Source organism: Sus scrofa, chromosome 15, assembly GCF_000003025.6.
Source record: "Sus scrofa isolate TJ Tabasco breed Duroc chromosome 15, Sscrofa11.1, whole genome shotgun sequence".
Lineage (NCBI taxonomy): Eukaryota > Metazoa > Chordata > Mammalia > Artiodactyla > Suidae > Sus > Sus scrofa.
In genome coordinates this window covers 83,497,581-83,515,733 of record NC_010457.5, presented here as the reverse complement: position 1 = coordinate 83,515,733, position 18,153 = coordinate 83,497,581, and the positions used below count along the sequence as shown (strand labels likewise).

Sequence of the window (18,153 nt, the reverse complement as noted above, 5' to 3'; positions counted from 1 at the left end):
ACCAAGTGCCACTTTGCTACCTGAGCCGTAAACATATCAGTAAATATTCATGCAGACTGAGACAGCCAGTCTGGGTCCTCAGCAAGGTCTGTTAAATGGTGTTTTATGTTTGTGCTCTTGGCAGCCAGCATCTGTAACGGTTCATTTCTCATTCCAGGAGCAAATGGCTGCCCAGATCCACAATAAATTAATATTCAAAACTACTGATGTGAGAAATTTGCCCTCAACTATTCAGGGGCAGTTCCTGGGATTGCAAGGCAAGCATTTGGTTCAGGTCTTGAACCACATGTGGCAGAGGGCAAGGCTTGCTACAGCAGTCCTATTTCATAGTTCTGCTCATTGTTTTGTTTTGTTTTGCAACATAGTTTGTCTTTTCCTGCTGTGGAAACTTGACATAAAAACATGACTTCTTTACACTGTCCACGGGTCTGATAATTGCTTTATTTTGTATTTTCTAGCCTTTGTTTGCTTGTTTGGCTAGGAGCAAGTTCAATCCAAAAGATAACTGAGGTTGGTAGGGTTTTGCAAATAGTGATTTATTTGGAGGACTCTAAACAGTTCTGAAGTCAGAGCCCACCAATGAAAGTGAGTCACTAGATCTTAAAAATATTTTCTAAATTAATACAGATACAAAAGATAAATCTATCTGGGATAGAAATTTTCTTGTGAAAGTTTAATGTCTGTTAAGGGTTCTTTGGGTCAACTGTTTATCTTTGTGTGTAAACTTTATACAAATTTTATTTAGCTGTCAAAAAAATTTGTGGGTGTGTGTGTTATGGCTAAACTCTTATAACCCTAACAATGTTCCTCATAGAGAAAGTATTTATACAATTAAAATTTGTAAGTGCCTCTTTCTTCAAAACCATCACAGTGCATTCAAGTAAAGCTTTTTTACTCTATCAAAGATATTATAACTCAAAAATGCATAATATCCCTAGATTCCTAATATGAAATATATATACAGTTTAGGGAATTCTTATAAAATTAATTAGTTTGGAATCGTGGAAGAATTTTTAACTTTCCAAGAAGGTTTAACAACAATAGCAGTTGAAAAATTAAGTTCTTTAATTTGTTGTTTCATCCTCAACCATAGAAATTTGCCTGATTTTTAGTCATTAGCTGTGCCGTATGACCACACACACACATACACACACACGATTCTCTTTGAAGAACTGGAATATTCTCTTTGAAATATTGGTTATGCTATAAGTAATCAGGAATTACATTTATTTCCTTCAATGGCCTCTGTAGATTTGTCACAGATCTTAGATTAATGAGTTTATTTGGTATTTCTGAAAATATTCTAGACTTGAGATATTTGGTAGGTTTGCCTGATTAAACACTGTGAAGAGGAGTTCCCATAGTGGCACAGCAGAAACGGAATCGGACTAGGAACCATGAGGTTGCGGGTTTGATCCCTGGCCTCAGTCAGTGGGTTAAGGACCTGGCGTTGCCCTGAGCTGTGGTGTAGCTTGCAGATGAGGCTCAGATCCTGTGTTGCTGTGGCTATGAAGTAGGCTAGCAGCTGTAGCTCTAATTTGACCCCCAGCCTGGGAACCGCCATGTGCCATGGGTGCGGCCCTAAAAAGCTAAATAAATAAATAAATAAATAAATAAATATTTAAAAATCATTGCAATTCTCACATCAAATTAAAAAGGGGAAACATATAGTTATTGAACCCCTCCCCGCCATAAAAAAATACTGTGAGGAAAGTCACTGGGAGTTGTTGTAGGGTTGGGGTTGGGTGAGAAACATGAACATTTTGGAATTTGGCTTAGAGTTTACCATATTTATTTCCAGCCTTCTTAATTTGGACAGAGTAGACTTGCCAGGTAAAAACACAAGACCCCCAGTTTTGAATTTCAGATTAACAACAAATAATATTTTTAGTGTAAGTATATCCCAAATAGTGCAAATATTAATGGTTTATCTGAAATTCAAATTTAACTGGGTGTCCTGTATTTTTATTTGCTGAATCTGGCAACCGTACCTACACTGTTCATTTTATGCTCTAAGATACGTTACCATTTCATTGAGGAAAAGGTATAAATGAAGGCCACTAACACTACAAGCAGAGAAGCACACAAGAAATGGAAAGATTCCTTTAAGATTATTTTATTTTCTATTGTGTGATTCATCAAATATTTACTGAGTGCCAGCTAAGTATCAAGCTTTCTCTTAGGGATAGAATACCTACCCACTGGTGACCAAAAAACAGATCTGATCCTTGCCTTCATGGTGCTTACAGTCTAGTAGGTGATGAACAAGCTAACAAATAACTCCAACTATGAGAGAAACAACCTGTTAACACTGATAATAATGGAGAGTGAAGTGGTTTCTTAAGGTGCTAGGGGAAGACCACACTGGAGTGGCAATATTTACCTAAAATCAGAAGGATGAAAATACCAACCAGGAGGTGAGGGCAGGGAAGGCTCTAAGGTGGAAAAGAGTGTGGTGTACAGAAAACCCCAAAGGAGGTGAGTAGGGCTGGAGAATGTAGAAGAAAGTGCATACAGTGTGATTTGAGAAGGTACCAAGGGCCAGACCACACTAGACCTGTCTGGTCATTATTTGGGATTTGAATGTTATTCTAAGTGTAATGGGAAGCACTCGAGAGTTCTCAGCTGGAAGATGGCAAGATATGATTTATATTTTTAAATACCACTCTGGCTGATGCATACCAAAGAGATCAGAAAAGGCCAGGGTAGAAATGGAGAGATGATTGGCAGAGCCCAGTTTGGGAGGAGATGGTGGACCAGACCTGGATAGCAGTAATAGAACCAGAAAGAGTCAGAATATAGGAGTGGAAATGACATATTGTTCTACTGGATTCAATGTGAGGGAAAGAGGGAGGGGAAAATGAAGGATAACCTTTAGGTTTTTCGGATTTACACAGCTGACTGGATAGAGTTTCATTTGTGGAGCTGGAAAGACTGGGAGAAAAACAGGTTGGTGGCACTTGTTTCCTATGGTTTCTGTTGCAAATTACCACAAACTCTGTCCATTAAAATAAAAGACAGTTATCATCTTAAAGTTCTGGAGGTCAGATGTCTGAAATGGTTCTCCTTGAGCTAAAATCAAGGTGTGAGTAGGATGCATTTCTTCTAGGGAGGCCCTGGGACACAATCCATTCCTCCTGGCCTTTCCTAGCTTCTAGAGCCTACCTGCACTGGTGGGCCTGTGGCCCTCTTCCATCTTTAGAATTAGCAATGGAGGTCCATATTACTCACATCCCATCACTATGGTTCTGACTCTCCTGCTTTCCTCTTTTACTTATAAGGACCCCTGTAACCACATTATGTTCACCTAGATAATCTAAGATTGCCTCTCTATCTAAGGGTTAGCTGATTAGCAACCTTAATTCCATGGCAATCCCAATTCCCCCTTGCCATGTGACATAAACATATGTACCCAATCCAGGGATTGGGACGTAGTCTAGCAACTACAGATGTGAAAATCAACCTGCATGTTTAGACATATTAAATTTGAGATGCCAGTGAGTCAACCAAGTAGAAAGTTAGTGATGTAAGTAGTAGGGTATGTGAGTTGGAAGCTCAAGGAGAGATTAGAGGTAAATTTGGAAGTTGTCAACCAAGAGATAATGTGTAAAGCCATGAGCGTGTGTGACATCACTGAAGGCGAGACCAAGCCCAGCAAACTTCTACATTTAGGTTTAAAGTAGAGGAGGTGGGCCAAACAAAGAACACAGAGAAAAGTAGGATGAAAACCAAAATAGTGTGGTTTCAAGAAAGCAGAGAGGAGATTCTTCAGAAAAAAGGCAAGATTGATCACCTGCATTCAATATTGCTACCAAAGACATCTGCAGATTTGTCCAGCAAGATTTGGATTTGGCAACAAGGAACTGAAAACCTTGACACAAGCAGTTTCAGTGGTGTTACGGGGACACCATCAAAACTGATGTCCTTTGAGGAGTGAATGGGACCTGATCACTGACCACAGGTGATGAGGAAAAAAGTCTTGTGTGTCCTCACAGGCTTTGTAGATGCTGGTTAAAAATAGTAAGGTGATCACATGGGATCAGAGGCTTTATTACAATAAGAAGTTAGGAGCTAAGCAAGATCACTTCTGTGTTTTCTATCTGGTCAGAACTGCATGATAGCAACATTGATGGGATACATGAAAGGGGTATAGATATTGCTGCATTTCCATTGCTGTGCTCTGTGTGTAAAGCAAGTCCCAAGGGTAACTGGAGCAATGAAACATCACCACCTTCTGATGCATCCCAGGAAACCCTTTAGGACCAAACAGCAGAAACTTCCTTGGAAGAACAAAATCACAGTATTCTGTAACAGGATTCAAGGACCCCCTTGTCTTGAGGAATCTGCTCTGCTGGCTTGTTGCCCTTCTAGGGATTCTTAGGACAATGCTGTCCTCCCAGACTGCCGTTTACCATGGATCTGCTCTTGCAGGAACAAGGTACTCTTATTAGCTGATAATTCCTCCCTGCTCATCCACAAGGGACTATACTCTTTCAGGAGAAGACTATTGTGAGATTCTTGTGTGAGGGCATTCTTCTGCTCCTTTTACTGGTTCTCAGAGTCTTACAAAAGGAAACAAGAACTCACACCACAAAAAGACTCGAAAGGTAAAATCAAAAGCTTCCTTATTTTTAACTTGGTCAAATTATACAGAAGCTATAAATCCCTATGAACTTGTTAACCAAAATTTCAGGAATGGAGACCTGATCTAAATAAAGAGGCATTTATTGAGGGTTTGTTAGGATGGCAGCCCCAAAATCACAGATTCAAGAAGCACTTGAATTGTGCTCCACTGACTACCAAATGGACAAAGCTTATAAAGTCAAGAACCTCGATGCCACAGTTAGTTACATGAGTTGTTTATCAAGATTTATAATTAGAGCTGGCAAAAAGTAAGGGTGTTTGTTAAGCAAGGATTGGTTGAGGTCCAAAATGGTTGCATAGTTACAACGGGAAGCAACCTGAGACCACAAGGTTTGCAGCTAGCAGATGTTGTTTTTAAAACAGCAGATGTCCTTAGGTTAGGTTTAGTTCATAGAAAGTTTGGTTTAGTTCACACAAAGTCTTGTGTGCCCTCACAGTTCTCTTGTTGGTGCAGGGAAGTATCTGAGACCAGATCCTCAGTGGCTTCCCAACTCTACTTTGTATGTCTGAACTATGATTACTCCTTTATGATTTCAGACTTAATAGATTAGCAAGTAAAGAGTCTTAAAATCTCAAGAATGAACTCCAGAACAATGTTGACTCCAAGTTATTACTCCAAGGAAAATTTAAGGATCATGACAAAGTAACATTTATTTCATTAAAGTCTTAATCTCATGCCATACACAAATTTCAGATGTATCATAGACCTAAACATAAAAGATAAAGTATAAAAATTTTAGAATGTAGCACAAGATATGGATTCACAACTTTAGGATAGGCAAAATTTCTTAGAAAGGACACATGGGTCATATGCTTTAAATACTAAACGCTTGGCCGCACACACCTGGTGGCAGAAATTTTGAGTTTCAGCTTGAGTTTTTGTGGACTTTTTCTTTAAAATAAATAAAGATAAATTGTGAAGATTGAATCTACAAAAAGAGACTATGAATAGTAAGAATCTTAATAAGCTGACAACCAAAATAAAATTTACCTTAGTAAAACTGAGCCAAAAGAACAAAATCTATTGTTATCTTTGCACTAAAAACACCCTTATAATAATTATAAGATGATGAGATAATGCTCTGCCAAATATTTACATGGTAGAATTGTAACTGAATATTAATACAATAAATATAAGTTAATTATTTGTGGCCAGGTATTTGACATGGATTATCACATTTAATCTTCCTAAGAACCGGGTGAAGTGCAAGACTACACCACAGAATTTTCCCAGTAAGAAAATACCTTGCTATTTTCCCCTCCATTTTTTCAATTGAAGTATAGTTAATTTACATTGTGTTAGGGAAGCAGGGATATTGCCTGCAGCATGTGGAAGTTCATAGGCCAGGGATCGAACCTATGCCAGGGCAGTAAGCAGAGCCACAGCAGTGACAATGCCAGATCCTTAACCCACTGAGCCACCAGGGCATTCCCATATTCTTTTCCATTATAGGTTATTGCAAGATGTTGAGTATAATTCCCTGTGCTATCAGTAGATCCTTGGTGTTTACCTATTTTTTATATAGTAATGTATATATGTTAATTGTAAACTCCTAATTTATCCACCACCTCCAATATCCCCTTTGGTAACTCTACATTTGTTTTTCTCTGTCTTTGAGTAGACCATTTTGTAAATAAGTTCGCTTGTATCATTTTTTAGAATCCACATATAAGCAATATCATATGATATTTGTCTATTACTTCATTCAGTATAATAATCTCTAGGTCCATCTATGTTGCTGCAAATGGCATTATTTCATTGTGTTTTATAGTTAAATAATATCCCACTATACACACACACACACACACACACACACACACACACCCCTATCTTCTTAATCTATTCATCTGTCAATGGACATTTAGATTGTTTCCATGTCTTGGCTATTATAAATAATGCTGCAATGAACATTGGGGTGCATGTATCTTTTTGAATTAGAGTTTTCTCCAGATACATGCCCAGGAGTAGGATCACTGGATTATATGGTAACTCTATTTTTAGTTTTTTAAGGAACCTCTATACTGTTCACCACAGTGGTTGTACCAGCTTACATTCCCACCAATAGTACAGGAAGGTTCCCTTTTCTCCACACCCTCTCCTATATTTATTGCTTATAGATTTTTTGATGATGGCCATTCTGCCTGGTGTGAGGTTATACCTCACTGTAGTTTTGATTTTAATTTCTCTAATAATTAGCAATACTGAACATCTTTTTGTGTGCCTATTGGCCATTTGTATGTCTTCTTTGGAAAAATGTCTATTTAGGTCTTCTGCCCATTTTTTGATTGTATTGTTTGAAGTTCATGTATATATAAATCTCCATGAGCTGTTTATATATTTTGGAAATTAATCCCTTGTTAGTGCATTGTTTACAAATATTTTCTCCAAGTCTTTTAGTTTTGTTTATGGTTCCCTTTGCTGTGCAAAAGCTTTTAGATTTAATTAGGTTCCATTTATTTATTTTTGTTTTTATTTCCATTTTTGTAAGATATGGAGCCAAAAAAATATTGCTGTGATTTATGTCAAAAAGTGTTCTGTTTTTTCCTCTAGGCATTTTACAGTATCCAGTCTTACATTTTGGTCTGAAAATATCTTGGTTTTAATAACCAAACCTCCTAGAACATATTTATCTCTCATTATATTTTTGTACCCTTGTTTGTATTAGGAAAAGTTATATTTATGTTCTCCAAACTCTGTGTAATTGTTTAAAAAAAAAGGAACTGTGGCCAAAGTTTTGATTTGCCTTCCAGGTAGAATTTGTCTGAATAACCTCCAAATCATTTTTGAGAACAGCATAGAACTGAACAACAAGGGGTTCATCTTAGTTATTCCGGTGCTGAGAAAGGCAGCTTGTCCTGAATGTGTGACCACAGCACCTCTAATATTTAGCTCTTGTTTTTCTTAGTACTTGACAGTGAGTCTACTCTCAAAGATGAAAAGGTGTTGAGAAAACTATGAGAAAAGAAATGAGTGATTAAAATGTTTACAATGGAAGAGAAGATACTACTAAATATAAAGCAACATTTTGTGAAAAATCACACTGGTTATGATCATAAAGCAAATGCTTAAAACAATTTATAACCTAACATCATTTTTTGTTTCATACCTACAAGTGAATTTTACTGCATTTTCATTAAGTTTTAGGAAGTGGTTGCAGATGTTATAATGCAATGTAATATGCCCAAGTTTAAAATGATGGAGGAGTTTCCATTGTGGCTCAGTGGTAACAAACCCAGGTAGCATCCACGATGATGCAGGTTTAATCCCTGGCCTCTCACGGTGGGTTAAGGATCCAGTGTTACCGCGAGCTGTGATGTAGGCCACAGACACGGCTTGGATCCTGTGTTGCTATGGCTATGGCATAGGCCAGCAGCTGCAGCTCTGATTTGACTCCTAGCCTGGGAACTTCCATATGCCCCAGATGTGGCCCTAAAAAAAAAAAAAAAAAAAAAAAAAAAAAGGAAAATAGGCTCCTTATTGATGTTTTCATAAGGTGGAACCTCTGACTTTCTAAAGTATACCACTGATGTTAAGCAAGAGATACCTATATGGTTTAGTAGTAGACCATTTTCAAATGAGGCCCAAAGAGATGAAGATGCTGGCCTAAACTCCCATGACTGGGAAGCAATGGAGCCTGGGCAGTCTGCCTCTAGAAGCTGTACTCCAGTCACCATAAGACACTGCCTCCATAGTGGCCCTGCTTCTATCACACCGATGCATACCTTGGGTCAGTGTTTCTCAAAGTCCTTGGTCCATAGGTTATTGGGCTGGAATGTTTCTAGATTAATGTACCACCTAAAAGGCAGTTCTGCATTTGGGAAACACTGAGTTTAACCAAATAAAATGTGTTACTTTACTTTTCAGATATAAATAGCACTGAGATTCTCTAAAGCTGGTAGTTGAAGAGGGATTTAGCCTTTCTCAGATTTATTTATTTGAGATTTGTATAGATTAAGGATGGGACTGGTAGTATGTATGTAATATATACATTATGTTTGTGTGTGTATAAGTAGGTACATATGCCTTATAATATCCAATACTGACTTAAGCAAATGCGAGTTTATTTGTTCCACAAAAAACAAAGTCTGAAGCAGGGAAGTCCAGGGCTAGCCTCATTTCTCTTTTCCTTTCTGCCCTACAATCCATAACAAGCTGTCATTCATACCTATGTCCATCACTTCATAGATACCAGAATTTGCTACACCGGTAGACCTCATAGCTCTTTTCCAGTAAATACAAGGAAAAGATGGAGGCAGCCCCAACACTCCTACATAGATGTCATTGATCAGAGGAGTGTTACCTAGTTGCATGGTGCCTGCAAATAGGGTTTTTGAGTTTTAAGCCTTTGTATCAATAGGTTATTATTTGATGATAAAACACAGAGATTGATTTCTTGCTCATGTGACACATCATCAGAAGTATGATGGTGTGGCTCTGCTCAAACCTTCTTCTTCATTTGGGGACCAGGCTAAGAGAGCAGCTCTCCCAGAGCCATCCACTTCCTATGAGGGAGAGAAAGCAGAACTACATGAAGTCTCTTAGAGACTGTTCAAAAGTGGCATCATCCTCCCAGACTTCAGACTGCACTACAAAGCTACAGTAATCAAAACAGTATGTGGGACCCTGGTGGCCCAGCAGATTAAGGATCTGGCATTGTCAATGCTGTGGCTTGGGTTGCTACTGCGGTACAGGTTCAATCCCTGGCCCAGGAGCTTTTGCATTCTGCAGGTACAGCCAAGAAGAGAAAAAAGAAAGAAAGAAAGAAAACAATATGGTATTAGTACAGAAAATAAGTATATATTAGTGGAACAGGATAGAAAGCCCAGAGATAAACCTACACAACTATTGTCAACTAATCGATGACAAAGGAGGCAAGAATATACAATGGAGAAAAGATAGTCTTTTCAGTAAGTGGTGTTTGGAGAACTGGTCAGCTGCATTTAAAAGAATGACATTAGAACACTCTCTAACACAGTACACAAAAATAAACTCAAAATGGATTAAAGACCTAAGCATAAGGCCAAGTACTATAAAATTCCTGGTGTAAAACATAGGCAAAACACTCTCTGACGTAATTGTAGGAATATCTTTTTTGGATCCACCTCCTAGAGTAATGGAAATAAAAACAAAAATAAACGAATGGGAGCTAATTAAACTTAAAAGCTTCTGTACAGCAAAGGAAACTATTAAAAAAAAAATCACTGCCCGTAGAATGGGAGAAAATCTTTGCAAACAAAGCAACCAACAAGGGATTAATCTCTAAAATACCCAGACATCACATGCAACTCTATAACACAACAACAAACAGCGCAATCAAAAAATGATCAGAAGATCTAAATAGACATTTCTCCAAAGACAGACAATAGACTTTTCATTGTATGAAAAGATGCTCAACATCACTAATTATTAGCAAAATGCAAATCAAAACTACTACAGTGAAGTATCGCCTCACACCAGTCAGAATGGCCATAATCAGAAAGTCTACAACAATAAATGCTGGAGAAAGTTTGGAGAAAGGAAACCCTCCTATACTGTTGGTGAGAATGAACATTGGACAACCACTAAGGAGAACAGTATGGAGTTTCCTTAAAAACCTCCATTAAATATAAAACTACCATGTGGCCTAGCAATCCCACTCCTTGGCATTATTTTTGGAGAAAACCATAATTCAAAAGATACATGCAGGAATTCCCACTGGTGCTCAGTGGTAATGAACCCAGCTAGATCCATGAAGACACAGCTTCGATCTATGACCCCCACTCAGTGGGTTAAGGATCCGGCGGTGCCATGATCTATGGTATAGGTTCCAGACATGGCTTGGATCTGGCATTGCTGTGGCTGTGGTGTAGGCCAGCAGCTGCAGTTCCAATTCGACCCCTAGCCTGAGAACCATATACTGCAGGCATGGCCCTAAGAAGCAAAACAAAACAAAGCAAAAGATACATGTACCCCAGTGTTCATTGCAGCACTATTTGCAGTAGCCAAGACATGGAAGCAACCTAAATGTCCATCCACAAATGAAGGGATAAAGAGGAAGTGGTACATATATACAATGGAATGTTACTCAGCCATTAAAAAGAATGAAATAATGCCATTTACAGCAACATGGATGGATTTAGAGATTATCTTAAGTTAAATAAGATCGACAAAGACATATCATATGGTATCACTAATGTGGAATCTAATAAAAATGATACAAAAGAACTTGTTTATAAAACAGAAACAAACTCACAGATTTCAAAATCAAACAGGGTTATTAAAGGGGAAACCATGGGGAGAAGGCATAAACTGGGAGGATGGGATTGGCACATGAGCACGACTATATATAGAATAGATGACTAACAGGATCCTACTGTAGAGCACAGGGAGGTCTACTCAATGTTCTATAGTAACCTCTGTGGAAAAAATATTGGGTTTGTGTGTAACTGATTCACTTTGCTGTAAACCTGAAGCTAATACAACATTATAAATCAACCATACCCCAATAAAAATATTTTAAGATGTTTGAGAAAACCAAAAAAAAGAAAAAGTGCCATTATCACTTCCCTTCATATTCCATTGTCCAAAACAAGTCATATACTAAGGCTGATGTCAATAGAACAGGGAAATATAATCCTTTTACCAAAAGCATTGCAGGTGGTTGGGCATAACAATATGATCTTTCCCGTATAATAAAAGAAGGCAAGTGGGAATAGACCAGACGTGGAAGTAAGTCAGCAATCTTCAGTGTCTGCCACAGTGCGCGATGCGCACACACACACACACACACACACACACACGCACATTTCACCTTTTAATTTCTCTATGTTTCCAGGGAACTATATATTTAATCACTTGTGATGGAACATAATGGAGGATAATGTAAGAAAAAGAATGTATATATGTATGTGTGACTGGGTCACTTTGCTGTACAGCAGAAATTGACAGAATGCTGTAAATCAAACATAATAAAAAAATTTTTAAGGAGGGGGAATGCAAAAAGATAAAACACCACGTACAAAAGGGAAATTTTAAATAATTGTGTTTATAAATTATAGCTAATAAATAAACATGAAAACTTTTTTTAAAAGTATGTGTTCCAAAGCATTTCACAGGACAGATAGTCACATCTTTGGGAACTGTAGACTTGAGCCACATCATGTTCCTTTGATAAAATAACTGCTTATAAGAACATCCTAATATAAAATACTAAGCCTTTAACATGGGCTGTAGTTCCACTCCTCATTATAATAGATTCTACCATAGTTGCACAGATGGCAGTTTGTGTTACAGACCGTTACTGGAAACACCTCGATGTACACTGGCATCTACTATTATGTCAAGGTGATATGCATGAGCAAAGTCTATTTTTAAGCCAAGAGAACACCAGAAAATTGAGGCATGTCTAGTTGATAAAATTTTTTTCCTTTTTTTCTGAACCAGGTGCTGTCTTATCATGCAACATGTTCAAAAGCTGAAGTTGACAAGTTTAAGGTAAGGAAGCAAATAGTGCCCTAATAGTACATAAAGTTAAACTTCCCAGGCTTTCAAACTCTTTGTGAGTTGCCTCTAGAATTAGTCCTGCCCACTGGGTGTTGAGCGATTACAACTGGGGAAAGAAGGCATGTTTGCATATTTCAGTTTTAGAGGGACTTTTATGTAGCTGAGTAGCCCCATCATTATCATTTAAATGATTCAGTATTTCTTTTTTTCCATTTGTTAAGGGAGCAGGATATCAGAAATCAACTTGTGTAATATGGTCAGAATCAGAATGCCTGCTTTTGGCTTTGATCTTATCTAACTTTCTGTTGCCTTAAAATCTTAGGGCCTGCATCTTCATCTGTAAAAATAAGTGAGGCGTTTAGGATAATAGTAGTTACCATTTACCAAATGCTCACTATAGTCCAGGTACAATCAAAGCATTTTATCGTATTCATTCATTTGTGTCTCATACTCCTGTAAGTACATACTGTTTTACAGATGAGTAGACTGAGGCAAAAAGATGTTGAATAGACAGGCCAAGGTCAAACGATTGTAAGGGGTATAGCCAGGCAGTCTGGACCCAGAAGTGGAGTTCTCAAGCACCACGCTTCACTGCCACCTAGCCTGACCCCCCTTCTATCTCTGACATTCTTTTTGCCCTTAGTTACCACCCTTCCCTTCAATGCAGCTCAGAATTCTTGCTCCCTTCCTTGCAATTCTGAGTGGCCATAGTCAAAACCAGGAAGTGTGAGAAACCTGATTTTCCTTCCTCTTGAAAGTTTTGTTGTCTAAGTATTTGTAGAGGTTCAGAGAATTATAAGGCAAGTTACACAGTCATAAGAAAAATAATGTTTTGTATTGTCATATTTGTATGTAATAACACTTGATGATGGCTCCTCTCTGAGAGTTTGCATGTATATGCATTTCATCTTCACAAGAAAAATGGCCCAGAGAGATGATGGAATCAGAGGGGTCAACCTACTTAAAAAAAAAGATGCAGAGGAAAAGCCCAAACTCAGAGTATGGATGAGAAAACTGCTAGAAAGGGCTGGGAGCAGCACATCTTCAGCAGGCATGGGATGAGCTGCTTGGGCTCCATCCAGGGAAATGGTTTCTTATTCGCTTGGAGAGATGTTTAGGAAAAAACCTGCCCAATGACCCAGATCAGAATGAGAGCTACAGTGCCAGCTGGAGGTGACAGCTGACAACAGAGGAAGGATATAGTACAATCCAAACCACAGCAGTCAGGGCCCATTTGTTGTAGAGAAACATTCTACGTATCAGCTAGAATTTGAGCCCCATAATGGCGGCACTTTTTGTTCACTGCTCTAACTCTACTGCCTTTCAACGTTCATAGAACATAGTAGCACTCAATATGTACTTGTTGAAGGTATGGATGATTGAATGAATGACTAAATGAAAACAAAAAGCATTAGTTTTCTATAACTCAAAACAATTATTCACTAAGAAAGTGTTAGGAGTTCCCTCATGGCTTAGTGGTTTAAGGATCCAGCATTGTCACTGCTGTGGCTCAGATCACTGCTGTGGCTCAGGTTCCATCCCTGGCCCAGAAACTTTTGCATGCTGCAAGCACAGGGAAAAAAAAAAAAAAGTTTAAAATATGATTATAATTTTTTTCTTTTTTTACGTAGTGACTTTTATTTTTTTCCATTATAGCTGGTTTACAGTGTTCTGTCAATTTTCTACTGTACAGCATGGTGACCCAATTACACATACATGTATACATTCTTTTTTCTCACATTATCAGGCTCTATCATAAGTGACTAGATATAGTTCCCAGTGGTACATAGCAGGACCTTATTGCTAATCCATTCCAAAGGCAATAGTCTGCATCTATTAACGCCAAGCTCCCAATCCATCCCACTCCCTCCCCCTCCCCCTTGACAACCACATATCTGTTCTCCAAGTCCATGATTTTCTTTTCTGTGGAAAGGTTCATTTGTGCCATATATTATATCAGATATAAGTGATATCATTTGGTATTTGTCTTTCTCTTTCTGACTTACTTCACTCAGGATGAGTCTCTAGTTCCATCCATGTTGCTACAAATGGCATTCTTTTGTTCTTTTTTATGGCTGAGTAGTATTCCATTGTGTATTTATACCACATCTTCCTAATCCAATCATCTGTCAATGGACATTTAGGTTGTTTCCATGTCTTGGCTATTGTGACTAGTGCTTCAATGAACATGGGAGTGCATGTCCGGCTATATGCCCAAGACTGGGATTGCTGGGTCATATGGTAATTTTATGTATAGTTTTCTAAGGTACATCCATAGTGGTTGTACCAGCTTACATTGCCACCAATAGTGCAGGAGGGTTCCCTTTTCTCCACACCCCCTCCAGCATTTGTTCTTTGTGGACTTATTAATGATGGCCATTCTGACTGGTGTGAGGTGGTATCTCGTGGTAGTTTTGATTTGCATTTCTCTAATAATCAGGGATTTGAGCATTTTTTCATGTGCTTGTTGGCCATCGGTATATCTTCTTTGGAGAAATGTCTATTCAGGTCTTTTGCCCATTTTTCAATTGGGTTGGGGTTTTTTTTGCTGTTGAGTTATATAAATTGTTTGTTTATTTTAGAGATTAAGCCGTTGTCGGTTGCATCATTTGAAACTATTTTCTCCCATTCTGTAAGTTGTCTTTTTCTTTTTGGTTTCCTTTGTTGTGCAAAAGTTTACCAGTTTGATTAGGTCCCATTGGTTTATTTTTATTTTTATTTCTGTTGCTTTGGGAGACTGACCTGAAAAAACATTTGTAAGGTTGATGTCAGGGAATGTTTTGCCTATGTTCTCTTCCAGGAGTTTGATGGTGTCTTGTCTTATATTTAAGTCTTTCAGCCATTTTGAATTTATTTTTGTGCATGGTGTGAGGGTGTGTTCCAGTTTCACTGATTTGCATGCAGCTGTCCAGGTTTCCCAGCAATACTTGCTGAAAAGACTGTCTTTCCCATTCTGTGTTCTTGCCTCCTTTGTCAAAGATTAATTGACCATAGGTGTCTGGTTTTATTTCTGTGTTCTCTATTCTGTTCCATTGGTCTGTATGTCTCTTTTGGTACCAATACCACACTGTCTTGATGACTGTGGCTTTGTAATATTGCTTGAGGTCGGGGAGAGTTATGCCTCCTGCTTGGTTTTTGTTCCTTGGAATTGCTTTGGCAATTCTGGGTCTTTCGTGGTTCCATATAAATTTTTGGATTGTTTGTTCTAGTTCTGTGAAAAATGTCATAATTATAATTATTTTTATACTTTATGTATATTTTATAAATATTTCCCTCAAAAATATTTTAAACTTTAAAATTTTTATCCAATTTAGTTACTAGAAATTCTGTTTATGGAAATAATTTTCCATACTATTTTACTGTTTCATATTTTATATTTTTACTGTTTTATAATTGTTTTAATTGCTAAAAGAGGGAAGGGCAGGCAGGAAGAAAGGCAGCAAAGCTCTTAATAGACCATATATGATTGTAAGAACATGATGGGGTATGTCCAGTGCTATAGCAGCCAAAATCAATAGCTATCTACTCTCTAAAAGATGCCCTATGTTCAGGCTTAATTCTTTGCTTAGAGTAAGGAAAACGCCATTGTCTTGGAATTTGCTATGCTTTTCTATTTTAAGCTCACAAACATACTAAAAATATGAAGTATTTAAATTTGAGAACAAAGGGTTATTTCATCTTAAAATTACCAAGATTATTAACTAAACTGATTTATTCCAGATTTTATCCTGTAAGATATTAGTGAATATCTTATTACAATGTAATTGAGATATAGTAGATAATTTTAACCTAATGGCTTTTTTTCTTGATATATAAAGTAAATAAAACATTATCATAATTGGTAGCTGATGTCTTATAATTGCAGCAATAACATTAAAAAATAGTGGGCTTAAAATAATCCTGCACATAGAAAAAAGTATTTACTGAAATTTCACACTAGAGAAGTGCAGTGACAGTCTCCTAACACTGTAGCTAATACATATTTAGAAAGAGTGGGAGGGAGAGAAAAAAGAGATTTGAAATGTGCAATCAGAGTTATCCATGAGTTAAAGAATGGCTGAGTCTCAGTGTGTTGGATTATACCCAGCTGGGATCAAGCTAGTGATCAGTGATTCTGAGTCTAAGCCAGAATTTGGGGGAGAGGGTGGGGAATGAATTCATCATCTAGTGTGGAAAGAATCTGGAGGTCAAATAAATATATACAGGTCAGATTCCACTTGCAGCCTCAGCTGTACCACACCTGGGATTCAGCCATGCCTAGAAGACCAGTAAGAGACTAAGAGGCCTTCTGAGTCAAGAATTCTTCTTGCGAGTTGAGGCCATGGCCCTCAGTGACTCAGTGATTCCAAGTTCAGCATGGAGTTTGTCTCTTGGATTTGTTTCTTACACCAGCCTCCCCTGGATTTGTATTCTTAGCAAAAGAAAAAAAAAAAAAGTGAACACAAAAGGCCTGGACTTAGTATGGTTTCAGTGCATTAAGTGCCCCCAACAAGAGCACAGGGCTTCCAGAGTGTCCATAGCACACAACAGGAAGCAGCAGCCCAATGGAGGAAGCATTAATATGGACCAAAGGCAAGGTACCGTCCTACCAATATGACCAGTAGAGGCTGAAGGACTCACTGCAGGCTAAGTGATCACATTTTAAGAACAAAAGCTTTGAGTACTGCCAGAAATAAGTAGGAGAGATGGAGACTCCAAATACTGGAGAGTATGATATGTCATTGATCACGTTCAGTTCACTACTCTTTGTACTCCTAGGTGGTATGGCCTAAAGGAACACAGGTTTCATATATATGATAAACCTCTAGTGACTCTTCAATAGTCACTAATGCTAGGCTGGTACCACATTACCTTTCCTTATATCGTGTCTTCCTATTTCACACTCCTCCCTGTTTGAGGATTTCTTTTCCCATTCTAGAATGCCATAAGAGAGGGAGAGGGTGTTTCTGGTTTTGTTTTGTTTTGTTCTATTAATTCTATTTCTCCCATTGGGGAAAAATCTCCTTGAGGGGTGTGTGGTAGTGGGTGGGTTAATGGTGGTTAGAGAGTGAAAACTTTTCTAGGAGTGTCCCTGGTTTGTCTAACCAGAATAAGTAGGTGAGAGAACATTTGATTGCTCATCCAAGAGTGTAAGAACCTAAGCCTATTTTTTGTTATTCTGATATATCATTTATACCTTGGGAAACAGTCTTTGTTATAGGGCCACCTCTACATAGAAAGATCACAGAACTTCCTCAGGCTAATGAATTAACTTTTTAATTCATTTCTCTGATTCAGGTTATAATGTTAATAATTTACCCTTTATGGGTTGGTTGCCCTGTGCATTGAATGAGGAAACCAGGAACTAAAGAATGGTTTTTTTCCTCACTGACATTTACTGATCTTCCTTGAACTTGAAAGTTCAAGAAAGGTATGCCTGGAAAATTTGTGCAGATTTTAGTGCCTGTTTACATCTCTTCTGCTCTGTGCTAACAGGAATGATGTATAAAGACCATATTGACAATTAGATCTCTTTGAAGATGACTGGTTTAAAGGCTTTTAATAACCTGAAGATGCCAGCTGTGATAACATAAGAAAATGAGTTTAGTACACCAATTATATGCTCCTGTAATTTTATGCACTTTCCTAGGATTCCAATGCAGTGGACAGACCAAGCAGTTATCACCATATATGCCAGTTTACCAATTAAAATCAGCTCATGGACATCCTCATGTTATATTGCCACTTTCTATCATCCTTCTTTTAATTCCAAACTGCAAAGGTTATGGCTGCAATCAGAGATGAACTCATTTACAGCACTATTTTACTGCCTCAGTAATTAAACCCAAATAACTCATGTTGGGTATTTGGGTTTGGACTACCTCTTGCATATTTCAAGTTTTCAATGTTATTGCCTAACAAATTAATATCCTGGTAAAGTAAATAAAATACCAAGGAATAGGTACTCCCTTCCTTTACATATGGAAATACTAATGGCTACATCAAAAATACGATCTTACAGCCTCCTCTTGTGTGATGGATGGCAG

The 18,153-nt window shown here is 37.9% G+C and overlaps 1 protein-coding gene across 2 annotated transcripts in view; it reads left to right on the top strand.

Moving 5' to 3' along the window:
* Positions 1-18,153, top strand: part of PDE11A (phosphodiesterase 11A) — a 418,185-nt gene that overhangs the window by 268,533 nt on the left and 131,499 nt on the right. For both annotated transcript variants that reach the window (XM_021076417.1, XM_021076416.1), the window contains exon 10: positions 12,068-12,118. In XM_021076417.1, coding sequence (XP_020932076.1) covers positions 12,068-12,118 — 51 coding nt within the window. The remainder of the gene's footprint in view (positions 1-12,067; positions 12,119-18,153) is intronic.